This window comes from Crocuta crocuta, unplaced genomic scaffold, assembly GCF_008692635.1.
Source record: "Crocuta crocuta isolate KB4526 unplaced genomic scaffold, BGI_CrCroc_1.0 scaffold586, whole genome shotgun sequence".
Classification (NCBI taxonomy): Eukaryota; Metazoa; Chordata; class Mammalia; order Carnivora; family Hyaenidae; genus Crocuta; species Crocuta crocuta.
In genome coordinates this window covers 3,284,848-3,309,567 of record NW_027532407.1, presented here as the reverse complement: position 1 = coordinate 3,309,567, position 24,720 = coordinate 3,284,848, and the positions used below count along the sequence as shown (strand labels likewise).

The window sequence follows — 24,720 nt, the reverse complement described above, 5'->3', positions numbered from 1 at the left end:
ATCAATTTCGAATGTTTCCTGTCAATTCAAAGTAGCTTCATAGGGCATCTCCCCTACTTTGAAACATATAAAACCAGTGAGTTCTACATGTGATTTATTAAAAAAGAGAAAAAATTAAAACTATAGTGAGACCATGTTTAAGTAGAGAGCCATGAAATCTGTGCAAATTTGAAAAGTAGTGTCTTTGTACTATTTGATCTAAACAGCTCTTTATTTGCAGTTAATAGAAATAAGAGGAAAAACCCCTAAGCACTAAGGAAGAGAAAGCAGTTTCAGACCCTGGTTTGTAAAGCCCGATGAACATGCCTATTTGCTTAAGCTGTTTCAGAACACGCTACAGCTGACATACTAACTGTGTGCCTTAGAGCAATTTACAATTTTTTCTAAACTTTAATTTTCTGAAATTTATACAGATTTCCCCAATACCTCTAAATTGGTGATGTCATGATTTGATGATATACTTCTGTTTAGAATATAAGCTTCTTTCTTGGGCATAATACCCGATTTATCTCTCTCTCTCTCTCACACACACACACACACACACACACAACTGTACTGTAGACAATTCAGCTCTTCTCAAGGAAGTATGTCTGCTGCTTCCTGAGTCCCTTGCTTCTTTTTCAATTGCACAGATTGGCCATCTCTCTTCCAATGGCTAAAGTCAACAGGAGTCTACCAGGCCCCTTCACCGTACCCAGAAAGAAAGAAATTTTATTTTATATCATGGACTTAATTTTCATGGGTAGAAAAGAACTGGAAAGGCCACAGCGCCCAATCCTGGATATCGTGGAGAGGACAAACATTGTGATCACACACAAGCACAATATTCTCACTGTCGTCCTGGCTAGCAGCTTGAGGGTGGCTACGAGTGGAGTAGGAGCTTGAGCACAGGGAGAACGGACACAGACAACACTGTCGTGCAGATGACACCACTCAACACCTTAGAAGAGATAATGATTTCATTAGATGTCACTGATATTTTCCGGACATTATTATATATTTGCAAATAAACAGAGGTGACAGTCATCTACTATTTTACAAGTTACAAATAAGTCTTTTAGACAAATATAACATTGTACTTCAAATCAGTACCAAACAGAGAAATAACTCCATTGTAAATGGTCCAATTCTTAGAAGACATATTCCAACTAAACTCAATACATTGGGAATTAAAGACTCTATAATTGAACAAGGGGACCATCTTCCTGGTCACTTTAAAGCTTTCCCTATATTATTACTTTATGTCACACATTTATACTCATGAAGTAAATTTAAAAGAAGATATCAAAAATAATTATATAGGCATATCAAAATTAAGTAGATATATATTACATGCACAATAGTTACATATATATGTATACACACACACACACACACACACACACACAGGACCTGGCTTTCAAAGAGTTTAGAAGATATACATACATTTTTCATATATCCTGATATAACTAACACCTCTAAAAACTAAGAGACATACTTTCTCTCATTTTTCTCTACGTAGCTATCAATTCCTTTCAAAAGTCAGGATTCAACACTATATAATAGGTATTAAAGCATAGAGATGTAAGCAAAGAAAAACAGCACAAAACAAAAGTGATCTATATAAAAGGGAAAAAGGATAGAGGCAAATGAGAAATTAAGCAGATAAGAAAACAACATTTAAAGAGTTTGGTGTTCAACAATCTCTTTATTTCTTTCTTCTTCCTATTACCTAGGAACTCACCACAAAACCGTTCGCAGTNTGGATCAAGAAGATGTGGTTTATCTATACCATGGAATACTACATGGCAATGAGAAACGTTCGCAGTATATCTACATGGTACCTCTTCAGCATCACAGCCTCGATGACTCTGTTCTTGCCTTAAAGTATCCTGAGATCCATACTTCAATACATCTGTTCTATCATCTGAAGACAGCAATGTTATTCTACTCTCAACTGAGCTCAACATGAAAACCATCAAACCAAAACCAATTATATTAATGCTTTTAAAACCTAATATAGGGGCGCCTGGGTGGCTCAGTTGGTTAAGCATCTGATTTCAGCTCAGGTCATGATCTTGGTGTTTGTGAGTTCGAGTCCCACATCAGGCTCTGTGCTGACAGCTCAGAGCCTGGGACCTGCTTCAGATTCTGTGTTTCCCTCTCTCTCTCTGCCCCTTCCCCACTGACTCTGTCTCTCTCTCCCTCTCAAAAATAAGTAAACATTAAAAATGTTTTTAAATAAATAAATAAAATGTAAAGTTTAGGATCAGATGATCTTAAGTTTATGGAATTTTATAGTTTATATTATCCCAGAAGAGTTATGTCATCTATACCCAAAAGCTTTTCATGGTATATGGACTTAGTGTAACAATGCAAAGGTAAATCTCCTTACTTGTTGCATGTAGCGCTACTGGATATGAAAATGTCACAGTGGGACAGATATAGGTAAGTAAAGTGAAGACACCAACTGTATATGCCCTTGGGATATTTTCTCTCTGCAGATTGGAATTAGAGAACAGATGTTTCAGGGAAACAGTGAACCAAACTCTATAGACACCACTATGTTGGCTCTCCCTGGCAATTTTAAGGTAATTAACATTCTGCTGTTATAGAAATAGTTTAGACTGTCTTATTCAAGAAAACTCAAAATGGTCAGATGAACTAGAAACCTGGAGAAGTGAAAGTAAGCTACAGGGGTCTAGAGATTATACTAATACTTACCAAAAAGTAGTAAAGGCTGGTGAAAAACATAATTTTTTTTCACTCCCAAGGAGTATATGCACACACAATCAAATGCAACACACACCCACTTTTGACCGCAAAGAGAGCAAGAGAAGACCCCAACTCTCAGTGGCCAGCTAAAAAAAACTTAAATGAAACCTAAACAGTAATTGACATTACTATCTATCACAAGTTAATGCTGTATCTGGTTCATTGGGAATTTTGCACTTTTAAAGTTTGGTGTGTTTGTTACAGAGCACAAGCCTTGCTCATCAGGTGCTGATCTCTAAACACCAAGATAATGCCACTACATGAGTGGAAGCTTTGCTCAGGTTTGAACTTTGGAACCTTGCTTTTTATAGCAGAGATAGATTTGATATAACAGCTCCTGTCTCTCTCCTGACTTCCTATGTGAGTCAAGGATTTAGGAGACAAGGAGCCATAATCTGGCCCTAGTAGCTGACAATCACAGTATAAAGCCTAAAACTGAGGCCTTAAGGTAGCTTCTTTTCTTAACTTCAGGGCTACTGAGGGGAATTAATATGTTATACTGTGCTGTGCGTAATTAGAGAATCAACACAGACCACCAACCTGTCCTCAACAAATCCTTACCTAACTGAATGGGGTTGCAAAGACAGCAAACTTTGTATCTTGCTGGAATTGCTCAGTGCTCTTGAATTTCCTCAGGTGGCCGAAAGGGAACAGAGCAGACAGTACTAAGTAGCAAATCCAAAGGTACGAAAACTCCCAAAGACCAGCAAGGCCCCAGCGTGTCAAAACCCCCAAGTTATTTTTCACTTCCTTTAGCCCCCTCCTCCAAAAACTATACCAATACCCGAAGACAATATACCAAGCACCAAAGAGACAAAAAGTATAAATGCTGCGCTATAAATTACTGTAGAAAAACTAAACACAAATAGTCATCATATTGACAATCAGAGAAGTCTACCAAACACAGTATTAATGGCACTACACATCTACTATGAGAGGCAGTTCTTAAAAAAATCCTTGTGGGGCACCTGGGTGGCTTAGTCGGTTAAGCTCCGACTTCAGCTCAGGTCATGATCTCACAGTTCGTGGGTTCGAGCCCCGCGTCGGGCTCTGTGCTGACAGCTCAGAGCCTGGAGCCTGTTTCAGACTCTGTGTCTCCCTCTCTCTCTGACCCTCCCCTGCTCATGCTGCCTCTCTCTCTCTCTCAGAAATAAATAAAAACATTAAAAAAAAAATCCTTGTATGATTTGCTTCAAAAGGCAATCAGGAATTGCAAAGAAAAAACCCTGATAGAAATGAAACCATAATTATGTGAGGTTCTTTTTCTGTGAATTTGATTACAATATTTATAGTCAACCTACCTTAAGTTTAAGTAAGTCAGCATCTGCAGATTAATGATGGCCTCAGGAATGACTCTGATGCAATTATGGTACAGATTAAGAATTTCCAGTGATACAAAATGGCACAATTCCATTGGAACTTCGACCAGTCTGTTTTTAGATAAATCTAAGAAAAAAGGAAAGAATATTTTGTCAATAAATCTTCAACATAATCAAATACAATTTCAACTATCAATACTTTTTTTTTCCTTAACGTGTTTTATAATAAACATAATCTAAATTTAGGTCAGCATTTTCATTTTTTGTAGATCTGTTAATCCAGGGTTGATTTCTTTTTCTTGGCATATTGCCCAATTTATGTGGAAAAGCAAACATTGCTGCAACAGTTTTAGCTTTTTATATTAAGTTGTAAATGCAGGACAGATAGAAGGGTAACTGAATCAGCATTTACTTTCCATTATGTCTGAAAATTATTTCAAAGTCATTCTCCCCTAGGTAAGCATGAAAGCTGTATCCTTTAATATATCTGAAAATTTAATATTTGATTTATTTAATTCAATTTTGTATTCATAACATATATTGTCTCTTGGAACATGTCTTTTATATCCTCTGCAAATATACACATAGCAGATACTAAACAATTATTTCATTCACTAGAATCACTGAATACCTACGATGTGCAAGACCAAGATAAATCAACTGTGTCTCTCTTAAGGACAGGGACTGTGTCTGCCACATGACCAGCAATAAAACTGAGCTCTCTTGGCCAAGTATACCAAAGACACCACACTAATGGTGGTCTACAGAGTAGTGTAAACACACAGCATGGTTTACCATACTACTATCTCAATGATAAAAATGTGGAATAGTCCTTAAAATATAAATATGGGAATGGTAGAAATAACCAATATAATAAAAGAGCTACCACTCTTGAATACTAGAACTCAACATCAATCATCTCAATCAGTCTGAGTGAGGAAGGACTCAATCAGTACGAACTGAAGATGTTTATTAAATAATATATCATGTATACTTAAAGAATCATACTCTATTAAAAAAAAAACTGAAACAAGTCAATACTATAATAAAATAGGAGTCAAAGGGTTACCCTCCTGACTAACCTTCCAAGAAAAAAGTACATAAATAAACAAAAACCGGCCCAGATGGCTTCAGAGGTGAATTCTAAGTAGGTTTAAAGGGACAATTCTGATAATATTGAAACTATTCCACACAAGGGAAAAGAAGGAAAGTTTCTAAATAGTTATTTGAACAGTAAGGCATATTATTGATACCAATGCCAACAAAATACCCAAAAAAGAAACTCTTTATGAATCTCTTCCAACTACTGATGTAAATCCTAAATTTAAAAATTAGCAAGCAGAACTGAGCAGTACAAAAAAATGACTAACATACTATAACTATATGGGATTTATTCTAGGAATATAAGGATTTTATATTATTTAAACCATCCACCACATAACTAAAGTAAAAGCAAAACAGCATATGATCACCTCTACAGACACTTTACAGGTACTGATTAAAATACTGCATTTATTCTTTTTCAAAAACTACTTTAGTGAAGTATATCTTCTATATCATAAAACTGACCTATTTCAAGTGATCTCTACCAACTTTACCAACTGGAACATCATCACCATAAATCAGAACATTGTTTTAGAATATTTATATTCATTCTTAATGCAATTGCTTAATAAAAGAACAGTTGGCTATTTCCTTACATAATTACACACACACACACACACACACACACACACGAGAGAGAGAGAGAGAGAGAGAGAGAGAGAGAATTCTTTTATTTATTGCTAAACCTTGAACTACTTGAAATATTACCAGTGAAATCAAGACATCACTACCACTATTATTCAGGAGATACTAGCCAATGACATGGATAAGGAACGAAAAGAAGAACAAAAATTGGAAACAAAAACATAATAATTATCATTATTTACAAATAATATGATTGTTTTCCCAGAAAACCCAAAAACAGCAACAGAAAAACTATTTCAAATGTTAAAAAGGTACAGTGTAGAAAATGAATATGCTAAAAAACAGCCTACAAAATGATGCACGCACACAAAATGCACACAAAATGCACGCACACAAAATGATACAACACAAAAAACCTAACTTATTATAATAAGAGTAAAACATCTAGGAAATCTGAAGAAACATGCAAAGTTTATATGAAGAAAACTCTGAAATGCTACTAAGCAATAAAAAAGAAAGGTTACAATTGAAAAGATACTCTGATATTAAGTAAGACAACATCGAAAAAAGTGTCAGTTCTCTCTAAGCTCTATGTGTCTAAGGGAATGAACTCCCAATTAAAAAAATATACTTCTACAATATATATTTTTTGATTTGCTGAGGTTATTATACAAGTTGACTTTAAAGTTCATATGGTAAAATAACAGTGCAAAAATAGCAAGGTATCTCTCAAAACACAAGGCATGCTGAGAGGCACCAGCTCCCCTAAACACAGACAGACACATCACAAGGCAGTGTGATGGGCAGGTCAGAAGATCAAGGGAACAGATTATAAATAGGTCAAAGATACATATGGAAATCAAGTGTGCACTAAAGGTGGCATTCAAGTCAATAGGGAAAAGAGATAGGGTCAGAAAACAGTCTGAGAGCCATCTGAAACAAAGGATGAGCAATTTCACTCCTTTTATCTCAGTAAATCCTAGCTGAATTAAATGATTAACTTTAAAAAGTGAAGCCATAACAGGACTAGAACAACACATGGAAAGTCTGTGTTTATGGTCTTTGAATGGAGAAAGCCTTCCTACGAATGCCATAATGGAAGACTGATGAATCAACACATAAAAACAAAATTTATGGCATTTAAAAACAAACAAAAATTCCACCGAAAACATAAATGACAGTCAAGGAATGGGGGCAGGGTGGTAAGTCCTACAATTTATAAACCCAATAGGCCAATTTTTTATACATATAAAGAGCTTCTACAGTCAATGATAGTAAGTCTGAAACTGTGAAAAAAAAAACAAAAGAAAGGAAGGAGGCAAGGGGGGAAGGAAGGAAGGAAGGAACAGATGGCTCACAGAAAAGGAAATATAAATGGCTCTTAAGCATAGGAAAAAATGATCAACCTGACTCAAATGAGAGCAGTGTAAATCACAGCTACATGGGATATTTTTCACCTAGTAGACTAGTAAATATCAAAAAGCTTGATAAACACATTACAATGCTGAGGACATGATGTAAATGAACATGTTAGCAACACCGATCAAAATTACAAAATATACACTTCATTCAACCTAGATATCTTTCTCATCTACAGATAGACACATCTGTGTGCAAATGATATTCTTTAGCATGGTTGGAAAGAGCAAAAGATAAGAGAGCAAGCTAAATATCAGTGTAGGTCCGGTTATACATTAATAGGCTATTAATAAATAGAAATAAAACTAAAATGAAATCAATCAATAAATATTAACATAATGTTAATATTTCATGTGGTGTAATGTAATATGAAACATTATATTCCATAATGAAGTGCTGATACTATGCAGTCATTAAAATGAATGAAGCAGCTTTATTTGTGCTGATCTGGTATAATCTCTCCAACATATTCTACATTTTTTTTAAAGCCTGGTACAAAGAGTGTATACTGTATTTGTGTCTGTAAGTGAATATTTAAATAGTTGTTTAAGTATAAATAGATCATCTATGGAAGCTGCAGAAGAAAGTGGTAGAAGTGGTTGCTTCTGGAGAAAGGGTTTCTTATTGAGAGGACAGGTGTAGGAGGGAGATTCCCCCCCACTGTACATCCTGCTCTGTGGCTTTAGAAATGTGAATGCATTGCTTATTTGATTTTACATATAGAAATGAATTCAATGTATATAATATAATCTGTGTATATATACACAGATACATGATTATGTATATATACAGATATATATACAGATATATGTATGTATACACATATGCATTTATATACATGTATCTATATATGCATACACATATATATTTTCCTTCCAACATTCTTTTTTTTCCAGGTTTATTTATTTATTTTGAGAGAGAGAGAAAGTACAAGCAGGGGAGGGCCAGAGAAGAGGGAGAGAGAGAGAGGATCCCAAGCAGACTCTACGCTGACAGCGTGAAGCCCAATGCAGGGCTCCAGCTCGCAAACTGTGAGATCATGACCTGAGCCGAGACCAAGAGTTGGACGCTTGATTGACTGAGCCACGCAGGTGCCCCTCTACCAACATTCTTATTCTTTCTCTACACACAGAATTTTGTTTCATTTGAAAAGAGATTTAAGATGCCAGGGCAAACTGCGAAGTCTCATGCTCTTAATTAAGGGAAATATAGGGGCAAACTTCTTTTCATGAATGTTTAAAATCGAAACCAAAAAAAAAAAATTCTGGAAATTTCTTGAACTCCTTCTTCCTGAAGCTCTTTACTAGACATGGCAGTCTTCATATGCTGCAAGGCTGGAAATTTGCCCAGAAAACTTGTATGTGCTTTTTCCTTCAGATTCAACACAAATTTCTGCTGAGGTTCCAGTTTACATTCAAAATGTTACCTTTCCTGAGAACTGCTAGAATGATACTATAAAGTTGCATTCAATATCTATTTTAAATATGGGGCGCCTGGGTGGCTCAGTTGGTTAAGCATCTGGCTTTGGCTCAGGTCATGATCTCCCAGTTCTGTGGGTTCGATCCTCATGTTGGGCTCTGTGCTGACAGCTCAGAGCCTGGAGCCTGCTTCGGATTCTGTGTCTCCCTCTCTCTCTGCCCCTCCCCCCTACTCACGGTCTGTCTCTCTGTCTCTCAAAAATAAATAAACATTAAAGAATAATAATAATGTTATTATTAGTTTCAGTGTCACTAACACTTTTTTTAAAAAAAGGATATGGGTGTTTTTGGAGAAATGCTGTTCTTTAACTATAAACCTTTCACTTTTCTTTTAGGCTTATTTATTTTTGAGAGAGAGAGAGTGAGCATGAGCACTGCAGGAGGAGCAGAGAGAGAAAATCCCAAGCCAGCTCCCCACCATCAGCACGAGCCTGGCTTGGGGCTTCATCTCACAAACCATGAGATTGTAACCTAAGCCGAAATCAAGAGTCAGATTCTCAACGAACTGAGCCAACCAGGCACCTCAACTATAAGCCTTTTAAAAGACCATGGGATACCAAATCAATAATAGAAACCCACCCCAACCAGGGCACAGACCAATTCTAAATCTATAACACCTGTTATATGTTATATGTTTGAGAAAATCACTCAATTTCCCACGTCTCTGTTTCTGGATAAGTAAATTCAGAGTATATGCAACTGAAAATGTTCTGTAACTCTTTTCAGATCTCAGATTTTTGTGAATAAATATTCAGAATTCAAGTATTTTCTGTCAAAAGTACTCAGAATCCAAGCGATTTTGCTTCATCATAGTTATCAACAGCAACGGTGGAATATCAGAAAAAGTGATAAAATGCAAACTCACGTACAATAAATACTGGTACATCTTTGTAACAAATTTGTCCTTTCATGTAAAATCTATATTTTTACTATATAATCTCTTCTAGGAGTGCTCTGTTTTCAAGCTTGGGGAAAATGCAATGGTGGGAGAAAGCAATTATATAAGAGCTTATAAATTAAGCTAATATTTAATTCTGGGCTCAACTTATTAATAGCATCATTATTAACAGTTAATATTAGAATAATGTTCTAATTGGTGTCTGAGTCTGGGATCTTTGTTACTACTCAGAATAAAGACATTATCTGCTCTCGCCCCTTTTGATAGTCTCCTCCACAGTCTCCAGATGGGAAGCGAAGCTTTAGCACTTTCCCTTCCCTGTAATTTCCTCCTGGAAGCCTAACTTCACATTCCAGAAGAGCTGCATGAAGGGCTGGGTGGAGCTTCTGAAGAGATGGTGCTAATCCTGCCTGCTGAGAGAAGAGGAAGCATATGTGGTATAACAAAAATTGCCCTCATTTTAAATGGTCTCATTTTAAATGACATCTCCTCTTTAGTCCCTGTTTTTAATTGTACGGTTCTGTATGTATTTTTTCAGGAATCCTTTTTCTGAAAGGCCTCAGGCTCTTCATTATAAATAAAGTTACAAAAGGGGTGCCTGAGTGGCTCAGTCAGTCAAGCGTCCAACTCTGGCCCAGGTCAAGATCTCCCTGTTCATGGGTTCGAGCCCCGCGTCCAGCTCTGTGCTGACAGAGCCTAGAGCCTGCTTTGGATTCTGTGTCTTCCTCTCTCTCTGCCCCTCTCCCGCTCATGACGTGTCTGAAGAAAGTGACAAGGTATAAACACCTGGCATCTGCCATGCCTAGGCTACATTGCTAGCGACATGAACAAACCTCCAGGTCCACATGGTTAGTGAGAATTTACCCAGGCAGTGAGCTCCCTATCATCCTGGGTCTGTGTTACAGTTTCTATATCAAAAGGGAAGAAATTTATTACAAAATCTGCACACAGCTTAGACTTTTTCAATGCCTATATACAAACAGGTGCCTAGATCAGCATTGTTCAAATTAAAATTTAAAAAAAGGAAAAAAGTTCTCCTTTCTTATTTTAAGTTCACTATCCATATGATGAATTACTGACTTACTTATCAACATACACTAAGTACATAGTTTCTGGAGAAAACAAAAAACACACAGACTGAAGCGCCTGGGTGGCTCAGTCAGTTAAGCATCCAACTTCAGCTCAGGTCATGATCTCACAGTTTGTGGATTAAAGCCCTGCACTGGGCTCTGTGCTGACAGCTCAGAGCCTGGAGCCTGCTTCAGATTCTGTGTCTCCCTCTGTCTCTCTGCCTCTCCTCTGTTCACAGTCTGTCTCTCTCTTTCTCAAAAATAAATAATAAATAAATAAATATTAAAAAGAAAAAATTTTTAAATTAAAACATGTAGACTTATTTTTATTTTTAATGAGTTTATCATTTGAAAAGTGAGAGGAGGCAAACCCAGAATAGACTATAAAGTAAGATGTTCTAATTGTGACAGAAAAGGAAAAGATACATTTAAAGAGCCAAAATTCGGGGGCGCCTGGGTGGCTCAGTCAGTTAGGTATCTGACTTCAGCTCAGGTCATGATCTTTGTAGTTTGTGAGTTCAAGCTCCGCATCAGTCTCTGTGCTGACAGCTCAGAGCCTGGAACCTGTTTCTGATTCTGTGTTTCCCTCTCTCTCTGTCTACCCCTCCCCTGCTCACACTCTGTCTCTGTCAACAATAAATAAACATTAAAATTTTTTAAAAATAAAGAGCTAAAATCCAGTTGGTTACATCACATCACCAACCGTTGAGCACATCCTTACACCACAAATTGTAGCTGGAGTTTTGTGCCTGGTACCTCGTTTAAACCATCTCCAAGAGGGGCACCTGGGTGGCTCAATCGGTTGAGCATCTGACTCTTGGTTTCAGCTCAGGTCATGATCTCACACTTTGCTGAGTTCAAGTCTGGCATCGGGCTCTACGATGAAAGCTTCGAGCCTGATTGGGATCCTCTCTCCCTATCTCTCTGCCCCTTCCCTGCTCAAGCTCTCTTGCTTTCTCTCTCTCAAAACAAATTTAAATTTTTTAAATAAATAAATAAATAAACCATTACAAGAAGCACTGTTCCCACCATCTGAGGAAAGAAGGCTCAGAAAGCATAAGTGACTTGCCCAAAGGCACAGACAGAAGCAGTTCTACTCACACCTAAGTACGTCTAACTCTAGGGCTTGAGTTCCCTGCACTCTTTCTCCACGGAATAATGCCAGCAAGCCCATGATGTGTCCCTCGGCTAGACTGTTAGGAATACATGGCAATTCATCTTCACTGCATTTTCATTTGTCCAAAATGCAATCACAAAAGAAAATCAGCATGTTTTGTGCATGGACCCAGAGGGGAAGACAGTTATAAACATGATGTTCAAAAAATAAAGTGCTGAAAACAATATGTCTGCTAATGGGCTAAATTCTGGAAGCGGCTACAGGAAACTTGGTAAGTAGAGATCCTGGACCAAACTGGTAATTACGCTAAACTTACGTAAGCACTCTGTTCACTGCAGAGTTTAGAATGGATTTCAAAGACATGACTTACTTTTCCTACTTGTCTCTGAACATCATTATTTTCATAATTAACTGTATTACTGGAAGATGGAAAGAGGGTGCAAAAAAACCAGACCTTCCTGTGCTTTACTCAGGCTAATGCAGTAATCACCTTGTATCTTTGGGCATCCACAGGCATCATGGGAAAGCTGTCCAGAAGGGCTGAAGTCAATGTGGATTATGATATTTTGACTTTGATAATCCAGAGTAGATGATCCAATGATAAATACTGGGGGGAGCAGGGGATGGCATACAAATCTGTTCAAAATCTTTCCTGTTAGCCGAAAGCAAAGAAATAAAACAAGGTCTGATCCTTCAAGAAGAAAGAGGGGAGGAGAAGGTGGGGGAGGAGGGGAAGAGGAAGAAGGGGAAGGAGGAAGAGGAAGAAGAGAAGGAGCAGCAACAGAAGAATGAAATCTAGGACTCAGTTGTAAATCTGTAAGAGGGTAGTCAGTTCGCAGCATGCACACAGATGTGACTGTCGCTAACTTGGCCTTGCAAAGGACAGAGCTATGACAGAAGGCAGCGGGGCCCAAGCAGGAGCCCGGCCATCCCACTGACTTACAGACAGACCAAGGTGGGAGTGACAAAAGTTCTCCAACCCAGGAAAGATAAGACAACAAGTACTCGTAGATACTAGACCGATGTTAAGAAGAAAATTAGAATCTTTCTCTTGCAATACAACCAAATCCAGCTGGGCAAATAGGTCTGGAGCTATGAAAAGACCCAGTAAGGTCTGAGTGACAGGTAGTAAATTTTAAAGGTAGAGATAAATACAGATGAGAATGTGTATTAATTTTTATTGTTTATTTTTCTGTTTCTAATTCTGTTATAAATATATAGAGGTACTATCTCTAAAGTGGTAGAGCTTACGGGCTACTTTCCTAAGTCAAACATTTGCCTAGTTATTTCTCAGCCTTGTTGGTACACTGTAATCCTTTGGAAAGTTTTTTGAAATCCTGAAGCCTGGGACTCATGGCCATAAATTTTAGGATGCAGCTCCGGCATCAGGATATCTTGGACGACCCGCTGATCCCCTTTCTTCTAGGGGAAATGCAGTTGAGTAGGTGATTCAGCCTCTCAGTCTCCCTACCTAAACCATGCCTCTCCAACAGGTGGCGCAAAGCTTGGGGCCGACAAGGAGGCCCAAGAGGGGTCTAGTTTCGAGTGCCCACTGGTACCTTACCAAGAATCCTAATTTGGAAAAGGAAACCTGAGTTAATCCAGAGTTAACTATTCATCAGTATTCCCCAAAATTATTCTCCACTAGTATATCAAAAACTAGTTGAGTTTTTTTTTCAGAATAGCAAAAATCTGACCTGGAAGGGAGTTTATGTATTATGAATTGACTAGCATCATAGGAACTTTTTTCCTCGTTGGTTTCTCACTACAGCCAAGTGAGGCAGGTGCTGGTATAGCTCTCAGTTAGGTGTGGACCCTAAGGCACAGAGAGGTTAGGTAACTTGTCTGAGGATACATAGCTAGTAAGTAACGAAGAGGTAAACCAGTAGGTATGACCTCAAAGCCTTGCTCTCAACTATTACTGATTCTGCCTCATAGGACTCCAATAAAGGGAGTCCTGTTCATATGGGGATCTCTTGTTTGTTTAAATTAAGAGACCCATTTCAGATGCCCCAGCAGGAGACGTTCAAAGACCCCACAACACTGTACTAAAAGTAAGTGACCTTTAACCAGGTGCTAAAACTTTTCTCCAGAAAGAGCATGTGCATCGGTGGGTGCCATTTCGCACCCCGAGCTGGACACCATCCTTCTTCGCTGCAAACGCACCCTGGGGTCTTGCCCTGCCCTGCAGAGTGGGGGAGCCCCACGGCTCTGTGCAAACACTCCCAGGCAGCAAACCGGAAGCCCAGAACCACGTCCTCCCCACGTCCGCTTCTTAATTGAAGCACTGGCATGAGAGCTGTGCAGCCAGAAATAAAACAATACGTTTCCCCGCGGCCAACACAAGCTTTGCGGATCCCTAAAATAAAGCAGCCAAATGAATAAAAATAAGCAGGGAGAGGGTAGAAAAACAGTCGATGGAATCTGGTGTGCAGTCAGCACCGTCAGAAGAGCGATGTTGTTTTTGTATAAAAAAGGAAAGTGGTGCCTCGGGAGGCGCGGGGACGAGGCCAGCAGCCCGGCAACAACATCCTGACTTGTCAGGCGCAGCAGCCGTGCGCCAGGGGCGCTGCGGGGCCCGTGCAGCCGCGAGCCGCGTTTGCAATGTCTGGCGTTCTGGGCGGAAGAAGAGCCCGAAGCTTGGAAGTTAAAATCCTGTCTCGTTCCAGCCCAAACCATACGGGAGGTATTTTTCAAGCTGAACAATAAACATGTCATGAGAGTTCAATCTTGGAATATTAGCACTAATCAGGAGATTTCACTAACGGGATGAAACGGGGGTCCTTCATATATAAATCTAATCTGCTGAGCCACCAGCTAAAGCAGGGGGCCTATTAGTTTCCTAACACCGGGAAGGGATGCTCTATGCCTGGCCGTCTCCACCCTCCTGCTTGGTCACTCGTGGGACCGCAGTGCAGAGACAGTCCTTAGGTAGAAGCACGGTCTGAGACCACCTGCCCTCGCTGGAGAATCCATAGCCCCTTGCACCTAGGCAGGCAGGGGTCTCCTTAAGAGAATCTCTGCGAGGAGCGCCTGGGTGGCCTCAGTTAAGCGTCTGACTCTTGGTTTCGGCTCCGGTCATGATCTCTAGGTTCCTGAGATCGAGCCCCCCATCGGGCTCTGGGCTGACGGTACAGAGCCTGATCGGTATTCTCCCCTGCCCCATCCCACGGCCCCCCCCCAAAATAAACAAATAAACATTAAAAAAAAAAGAGAATCTCAGTTATAGCTTTCTGTCCCTGCTCAACTTCCTCCTTCTGCCCCACAATGTGGCACCTGATTGCCCCTCACTTCAACCTTTCTCTCAGCACAGACACCCCCTCCCCATGACTCAGCACCCATGGGGAACCTCCCGCGGCACCTGCACATGTGGAAATCCCACAATGAAGCAGAGCCTCTGGGCAGGCTCATCCTTGACTCTGGGGATAAAACCACCTAACACTTCCAGGGCTAAACGAACAGAAATAATAAGCAGGTACATCAAAGTTTAGAGGGAGTCCGTCAAAATCTCAGGCTACATCTCTAAGAGATCAACAACAACAAAAATCTTTTCAAACAGTAGAGAGGGGTTAAATAATTCCTCAGTATGAGCCATGAGTCTTCACTGACCACCTATTTAAAGTTTCAACAGCTCTGCCTTAAGCTCCTCACTCTGACCTACATTTTCTTCTTTTCTTAGCATTTAAGTAACCTTCTCACACAACATACCATTTACTCTTGTATTTGGGTTATTAAGGTTTGCTCTCTCCTACTAGAATGTTTAGTCCTGTGAAGGTTGGGATTTTGCATTGTTCACTGGTACAGTAAGGGCTTAATAACTATTCGTTGAATGAATGGAGGAGGAAAGCAGGCTCTTAGGTCAGATAGCTTGAGTTCAAATCCTGGTCACACCACTCAGCTGTGTGGACTTGGAAATAATAATTTCTCTCTGCCACAATTTCTTTACCTGTGACATGAGGGTAATAACAGTACTAGCTGCACTAAATTACTGAAAGGGTTAAATGGGATGACTGATGCCTTTAAAGTCCTTAGAGCAGCGTCTGGCACAGAGTGAAACACTCTAAGAATAGTCTAATGCTGGCTTCTGAGTATTTCTAGCAAGAAAAATACTGCTTGGGCTGAGAAGGAGCTTAAAATCTTAACTGACAAGCACATGACATATGCCATACGCACAAATGCCTTGTGATAACAACAGATCTTAGATAAAAGAATTTTTAAAAAAAAATAATGTATTTTAAGTGAAACATTTGTAAGCTGGTTGGAAGGTCCCTTTAGAAGGCTGCAGGAGAAAAAGGAAATAGAAATTCGTTTTGGTAAATGCCAAAAAGCACACGGTGACAGATTAGACTCTTGGCGTGGTGACTTTATTAGTAGGTGATACTTATGCCCACAAAGTACTGAAGAGGTACTGCACCTCTCCTATGCAAGGCACTGCCAAAAAAAAATATTATAGGTTATAGATGTTTAAAAGACCAGCATATATATGGGCCTGAGGTTGGGAGGGAAGGGGGTAGTTCCTGCCCCGATGTATAATCACTGCACTTAAAGCACCTATAAAAGAGGGGCGCCTGGGTGGCTTAGTCGGTTAAGCGTCCGACTTTCGCTTAGGTCATGATCTCGCAGTTCGTGGGTTCGAGCCCCGCGTCGGGCTCTGTGCTGACTGCCAGCTCAGAGCCTGGAGCCTGTTTCAGCCTGTGACTCCCTCTCTCTCTGACCCTCCCCTACTCACGCTGTCTCTCTCTCTCTCTCTCCTAAACATAAATAAAACATTAAAAAAAAATTTAAAAAAAAGCACCTATAAAAGAAGCTTTCTGTTCTTTTTAAAAAACTTTTTTTGATGTTTTATTTATTTCTGAGAGAGAGAGAGAGAGAGAGAGAGAGAGACAGTGTGAGCAGGGGAGGATCAGAGAGAGAGGAAGATACAGAATCTGAAACAGACTCCAGGCTCTGAGCTAGCTGTCAGCACAGAGCCCAATGCGGGGCTCAAACTCATGAACTGTGAGATCATAACCTGAGCTGAAGTCCGACGCCTAACTGATTGAGCCACCCAGGCGCCCCAAGCTTTCTACTATTTTTCCCCAAGCTTTCTACTCTTAAACACAATTCTAACAAATGCTATTATTAACTGTTCCCACAGCATTTTAGAAGCAACAGATGAGGAAAAGAGAGGCAGTGTAAGAAAATACACTTCCAACGAAGAAAGGCAACAAACATGGAATCGACCTATAATTCAAATTTTAAGTATCTTAGGGGCTCCTGGGTGGCTTGGTTGGTTGAGCATCTGATTTTGGCTCAGGTCATGATCTCACGGTTCATGGGTTCAAGCTCCGCGTCGGGCTCTGTGCTGACAGCTCAGAGCCTGGAGCCTGCTTCTGATTCTGTGTCTCCCTCTCTCTCTGCCCCTCCCCTACTCACACTCTGTCTCTGTCTCTGTCTTTCTCTCTCTCTCAAAAATAAATAAACATTAAAAAAATTTAAATTTTAAGTATCTTAAATTTAAAAATTAAAATGCAATGTCAGGGCCCACCTAAATATTATAGCACAATGTAGTCGTAACACAAGAGCAAGAGAAACAACTTTGAATGATCCAGCAACAGTTCACATATTTAAGGATTGTGTTTAAAATGTTCTGTTGAAGACACAAGTACGTAAGTAATTATTTTAATGTTTTCATGTAAAATTACTGAAAATAAAACATTTGGGGGGTTACAGCCCCTCTGTTATGACCCATCTCCTGGGGATTCTGTTTAGCTAAGGCTTCACTGCACAAGAAATCATTTCCCATTTGCTTGAAGCCAATTTTGGCTTGGTAACATAATAAAAGCAGCCCATCATTAAAATGGGACATGCTAATTGGAAGGGGAAATGCTAACTTTCTTATTAAACATGAATGCTTTAAGTAGCATTATTTGCAATATCCAAAGGATAGAAACAACCGAAACCCAGCAAAGGACGAACAGATAAACAAAATAAGGTACATGCACACAATGCAATATTACTGGGCCTTAAAAAGGAAGAAAGTCCTGACACGTGCTACAGGTTGGATAAAACTTGACATTTTGCTAAATGAAATAAGCTAGTCACAAAACAGACAAAGACTGTATGATTCCACCTGGATGAGGTTCTTGGAGTAGTGAAGCTTAGAGAGGCAGAAAGGAGAAGGGTCATTATGGGGGTAGGGGGTGGGGGAGGCAGGACGGAGGGCTGACTGTTGCTCAGGTCCACAGATAAAAAGAGTTCCCTGGAGGGAACTCTTTTCGTGGATGGTGGTAACGGTCGCCACAACCACGTGAGCATACGAAACTCCACACTTACACTGGGTTAACCTGGTAAATTTTATGCTGTTATTTTTATCACAATTAGAAAAAGTATGAATGTTTCCTAAAACAATAAAAAAAATATAAACATTATCCTGGAATGTAAAATTCCCCAGAATACCAGAAACTACTAACCCCACAAGCTGGATGCCTGGGAGAAGGGGACAGTTTTGAGGAATGACACAGGGACAGGCAGCACGTCTACAGCATGAAGGGTCTCCTGCAGCTCTGAGGCCAGGTACCACTACGTTAGCGCTCACCTGACCGTCTTCTCCAGCTCCATCCCTCGATCTGTAAATAAGTAGCACCCTCACTCATCACAGTGCCAGTCGTTTGGGGGGGGGCGCATCTGTACCTCAGAAATGTTGGGAAGAAACACTGAAGGCCACCTGGGTGGCTCAGGTCATGATCCCAGGATGGTGGGATCGAGCTCTGAGTTAAGCTCCACACTGAGCATGGAGCCTGCTTAGGATTCTCTCTCCCTCTGCCCCTTTCCCCCACTTGTTTGCTCATTCTCTCTCAAAAAAAGGTGGGGGGGGGCGCTTGGGTGGCTCAATCGGTTGAGTATGTGACTTCAGCTCAGGTTATGATCTCAGGGTTTGTGAGTTCGAGCCCCATGTTGGGCTCTGTCCTGACAGCTCAGAGCCTGGAGCCTGCTGCGGATTCTGTGTCTCCCTCTCTCTGCCCCTCCCCCACTCGTGCTCTTGCTCTCACGCTGTCTCTCAAAAATAGGTAAACATTTAAAAAAATGTTTTAAGAAAGTGAAATGATGCGTCTAAAGCAGCAGTGCCTGGAGCTCACCGTAGGACGGTTAAGAAAGGAAATCTAACCAGGCCCCCCAGCCTCTGCTCTAACAACCTCACAGAACAGAAAGTAAGAGAGAAGCGGAGCGTCTGTAAATTGCAGAGAGGTGTAAGAACGGGCAGAGCTGCAGGTCAGCACACGCCCTGCTGAGGTCAACACCCCAGGTCAACACCCCAGGCTGCAGAGGAGCCCAGATGAGAAAAGGCAGCAGCATGGGGCTTTGCTGGGACACCCCCCCCCACCCCCGGGGCAGGGAGTAGGGAGTGTTTGGGACCAGCCCTGTGGCAGGGCAGACAGGGCCCCTGCACAGGGGCTGTGAGGGGAGGGTAAGGATTGGGTCCTCTGGGCTGCCAGACCGGGAAGTGTTTCCCAGGCTTTTCTTTCCTCTTTTCTTTTCTTTTCTTTTCTTTTCTTTTCTTTTCTTTTCTTTTCTTTTCTTTTCTTTTCTTTTCTTTTCTTTTCTTTTCTTTTTCTTTTTTTATGTTTTACATTGTACATTTTGTACACTTTATTTTATTTTTTCTTAAATAGTTTATTGTCCAGTTGGCTTCCATATAACACCCACTGCTCTTCTGATGTGGCTACAGAGCTCAAGGGCCGTTGCTAAAGCACGTGGGCAGTATTCAAAATGTAACAAATACCTCTGGCCTGACTAAAGTTGAGCGCTGAGCACAGTCCCTCAGCAGCCAGTTCATGGATAGCTTCCGTCATACCATAACCAGAGGAAGACTAGCTGCAAGTCAGTAAAGGTGCTGTGAGCTCTGAAGGAGGAATGATCTGGGAAATGCAAAGAAAGGGAGTCGGTCCCAAGGGCTCTAAGGAACACTGACTTTGAGCATGCCCAAACTTACACTGGAGTTACGTTACGTTACATTGTGTTGCAGTCAGAGGCAGGGAGTGGACTTCTGTACATAGAGTGGGGGGAGAAGGCATGGGAGCAAACTATGAACTCTACGGTCTCAGACTTGCCTGAGTTTTATTATCATTCCAGGCTCACTATCAAGAATGAAACAATGCACTGTTGTGAGCTGATGATTACCTAAATGCTGAAACCCTCAACCATAAAGGAATAGTTATTTGCCAGAAAGAAAGCCCTTTCTAATAAAAGTGACAGAGCCACAAAGTTTTTCCAGGGTTTTTACCTTTGTTGGAAGCTTCTGAAATCAAATATATTGTGAAATAGTCTATTTAGCTTCAGTGAACCATAATCATCAATTAATTAGATTCTTTTATTATATACTTTAAAAATAGCCAAAAACAACATTAAGAAAGTTATACTACCTTCCCCCAAGGTAAAAAGGATGGAGTGCTTTTATAGTTTACATTGCACTTCACATGTATTATTGATTTGGTCTCGCCTATTAAAAAGAGCCTTGTAGAGGCAAATCAAATACTATGGTTTTTCTTAGGGGCCCCTGAGTGGCTCAGTCGGTTAAGCGTCCGACTTCTGACTTGGGCTCAGATCATGATCTCGTGGTTTGTGAGATCGAGCCCCGCACTGGGCTTGTATTAGCAGTGCAGAGCCTGTGTGGGACTCTCTCTTCCTCTCTCTCTCTGCCTCTCCTCCACTTGCATGTCTCAAAATAAATTAATAAACTTAAAAACTGTTACCATTGTTTTATACAATGTGGTAAATAATCTCAGGCATAAAACCATGTAAGATTTTTAATTGTCTTTAAATAGAATGAAATTATTGGCCCTCCAGGAGACTTTCTAAAAGGCATGGGAATGTACTGGTACATTTTTAAAGAGCTCTAAGATAAAGAACTGAATCTTTCCTTTTATTAACCGTGAAGTAAATCATAGCCCCAGCAGCCAGATAATCCATCATTCAAAATTTCCAACTACTATACTTGTGGTAAGTACTTGGTAAGAGCCATCGTTTTGAGTAAGAAATCAAACAGAATTCAAAATTTACACCATATGATGTTAATTAACTATCAGTGGTTGATTAATTTTAAATGAGGCAAAATTTCAACAGCTATCCACAAGTTTCAACATGTGCTAATGAGGTCGAAGGAGGACCACAAACTTTATCACAAACTCCATCAAAAAACCCTCGGGGCACCTGGGTGGCTCAATCAGTTAAGAGTCCAACATCAGCTGAGGTCATGATCTCAAGGTTCATGGGTTTGAGTCCCAGGGCGAGCTCTATGCCAATAGCTCAGAGCCTGGAGCCTACTTGTTTTCTTTGTCTTTTGTCTCCCTCTCTCTCCTCCTCCACTCATGCTCTCTCTCTTTCTCACTGTCAAAAATAAACATTAAAAAAATGTTTTAAAAACACTCAAAGATACTACCAGTGATATTTTTTAAGATAAAATTCAGGAAATCTAAAGCTACTATAACATTAAATGTAATAGTCAATATGAGAACAAATTTTATATTTGAGTCTATCTGAAAATCCATAGGAATTTTCTTGTACATAATGGATATAGTGTTTTTACTACTAATGATATTTTACATGTATAAAAAATGTTCAGAGGAAACTAAATTACGATTCCATTTGTATGTGCCTCTTTTTTTTTTTTTTTGAAAGTACATACATCGTGTTGGGGAATTTTAAATTCAGCTTTGTTATCTTTTAGATAAAACCAGAACTTGAAATTTCAAATGAAACTTCTACTGTTCAGAGAAGGAAATGGGATATGAATTATAATTTTCTTTGGGGGAAGCTTCTTCTCTGCAGAGGCATTCAACAAATACTTGGGCACCCGCTATATGAACACTGGCACAATGTCTGCCCTCTGGAACTTACATGCAGGTGAGATGACCTGAATAAACCCAACAGGTAAAAAATAGAGTATGTAGATGGTGGCACATGCTAGAGAGAAAAAGGGAACAGAAAGTACGGAGAAGGGGCCTGTGATTTTAAATAGAGTGACCAGGGAGAATTCACACATCAGGTGTAGTGGGTGGAGGTAAGAGAGGAAGTCATGGGAGCACCCTGGGGGGATGAGCCTTCACCCCAGGGGGAACAGCAAATGGAAACAGAGGGAACAAGGGTGCGAAAATAAGAAACTAAGACCAGGGAGGTCATGGGTGTGCAGACCGCGTAGGCCTCTCTATTTGGTCAAGATTTGGCATTTACTGGGCACTGGGAGGTTTTGAGTAGGATCTCCTCACCTCTTAAAAGATCTTACTAGATGTTGCATTGAGAACAGTTGTGAGGAAGCAAGGACAGTGAGTGAAAGACCCATGAGGAGGTTACTGCAATAATCCAGACAAGATAAGATGGCGGATAGACCTGAGTGGTGGAGCAGAAATGAAGAGAAGTGGCTGGATTCAGGTTGTATCTTTTGAAAGGCAAGGTGTTGAGGAACCGTTACTGGCATTATGGCGGAGGCACATGGGATCGATGTTGAGCAGGGATCAGTGGAACCAGTTGTAAAAGACAACAGCCACAAAGTTCCGGGTAAGAAATGAGGAAGGCCCGAACTAAGGTGAAGAAGTTGATATAGAGGAATGGACCCCATCACCATCATCACCACCACCACCACCACCACCTCCACCACCACCACCATCATCATCATCAGGAGGGAATGGACAGGGAAGACATTTCTGAAGTAAAACTGGCAGAGTTTAGGGATCAGTTAAACATAGAAAGTGAGGAGAAAGAATGACTGAGGGCACCTTGGGGTTTCTGGCTTGGGTAAATGCCTGGGACCATGCTCCTTGCTCAAAAGGGACGCAGGAAAAGAAGCAGAGTAGTGGTAGGTTAGAGGTGTCAGATGAGTTTAGTTTTTGATGTACTGATTTAAGATATCTATGTCACAACCAAGCAGAGTGATCTGCTGGTCACTGGATTGTGGGTCAGGAGGCCAGGAAGAGGGGCCTTGGGTAAACTGTAGGTTGAAAGACTTTAGCATATAAATAAGGAGTCACTATACCTGACGTCATCCTGGAAAAATGTGAGAAATGAGGAAAGAAAATGAACTAGAAAACAACCTTCTAGAAGCTGCTACTGTTAAGCAATGCCTTTCTCTTTCCCATCACAATTTCTTCAAACCCAAGGGCTTGGCTCCATGGCAAGCTGGAATTCAGACTTCCTGAACCAAAATCCAGTGTTACTTCCACTACAGCACTCCACCCCACGTGTTTATAACACAATTCAGCGATAATGAAGGTCTTATGCTGACCCCCTGACCAACTGCATGTAATATGATGACAGAATTATTTGCTACATTATCACTCACTTCTTAGGAACCAATCACGATCCACGCTTTACAAATGTGTATTCTTTCGGCTACACTTAGGGTCACTACCCATTCCTAAAATAACAAAAATATTGTAGGCTAAACTACCAAGGCATTTGAAAAGTTTGATTTCTTCCAGAAATATTTCCTTGGGCAATTTTTTTTTCTTAGTCCCAAAAGCATAAAACAAAGAGTGGACTATCTACAAAGTGCCTGGTTTTCCCGTTTTTAAAGTTCACATGTAGCTAGAGCAGCACCGATAAGAAAGACATTTTTGTGATGGTGACTGAAAATAGTATATTCTACTGTAGGAACATGAATTTTAAGGCTAGAAATGTTTTTTTTTTTTCAGATGATTTCTGCATCCTTTTTTACAGTTTTAGTTAGAAACTCCTTGTTGACCTAAAGAGTAAAAGGTTGTTGGTAACAAAACAGAAACTGTTTCACACTATCACTTACCAGAAGCTATAGCAGAAGTGCTGTTTATCCAAATTATTTAAGAAAACATATTAGACTGGTATGTTATTTTCAAACATTCTGGAAGACTTAAATGTAAACAAAATGCTTCTCTTGAGACTTCTCCTTTTCCTCTCACTATGATCACACCATTTACCCATCTAGACTCCAGGAAAACAAATAATCGTTGCCATCATTTTTTTTTAAAGCAAGAGCTTTCTATCAAAGTCTCTGAAAAGAGTGTTTGTGAATACGTTCAAAAGTCCACCCTCTTTAAGCCTCTTGTGTTATGCTCTAAACGTGAAGACTAAATGGATTTTCCCTCTTCATTATTAACTCTTCGCAAACGAGTTTAAATGTAAATCTTTGAAAATCTTTTCTTCCCCTGAAGCTCAAAGTGCATCTTAGTCCCATGCTAATGTGGACACAAAAATGAGGCCAACTATCCAGTGTCTGCACTGAGAATTCTCTAGGTCTTTACACTGATCCAGTCGCAACGGTTGCCACCACCCTCACTTTCACATAATACATGCACCACACACACGGGCACCAGCTCCTCAATGGTCCAAACTAGCAAATGCAAGTCTTCCAGTAGTACACATTGCCATGGCCACTAATCATCACTGAACACTGCTGTGTGTGGCCTGTGCCCACTGAGCATTTTCTATGTACTAACTCAGAGTCTCCATAAAAACTTCATGGGGGTGTTATTCCCACTAGCAGATAAAGAAACTAAGACACAGAGAGGGGCGTCCGGGTGGCTCAGTCAGTTGGGCGACCAACTTCAGCTCAGGTCACGATCTCACGGTTCACTAGCTCAAGGCCCGTGCTGACAGCTCAGAGCCTGGAGCCTGCTTCGGATTCTGTCTGCCTCTCTCTGCCTCCTTCCCCACTCACGCTCTGTCTCTCTCTCTCCTTCAAAAATAAATAAACATTAAAAAAAAAAAAGACACAGCGAGGCAAAACATTTGGACCCATAGCACAGAGTCAACTGGTGGGAAAGTTGTGAATGTACTTAACACCACTGAACTGTACACCTAAAAGTGGTTAAAGCTATACATTCTATGTTATGTGTTTGCCACAAGAAAAAAATCATTTAAAAATAAGAAGAATAAATAGCTAACCCCAAACTTGACTCCTTATAACAAAATGAATTCCAGCTAGATTAAAAAGTTGACAGTAAAAAGAAACAATAAAATACTGGGG

At 40.3% G+C, this 24,720-nt stretch overlaps 1 protein-coding gene across 1 annotated transcript in view; it reads right to left on the bottom strand.

Annotated features, from left to right (window-relative positions):
* LRCH1 (leucine rich repeats and calponin homology domain containing 1) overlaps positions 1–24,720 on the bottom strand; it is a 199,891-nt gene that overhangs the window by 99,563 nt on the left and 75,608 nt on the right. The window contains exon 2 of the mRNA XM_077778806.1: positions 4,056–4,200. Within this exon, the coding sequence (XP_077634932.1) occupies positions 4,056–4,168 (113 nt within the window). The 5' untranslated portion in view covers positions 4,169–4,200. The remainder of the gene's footprint in view (positions 1–4,055; positions 4,201–24,720) is intronic.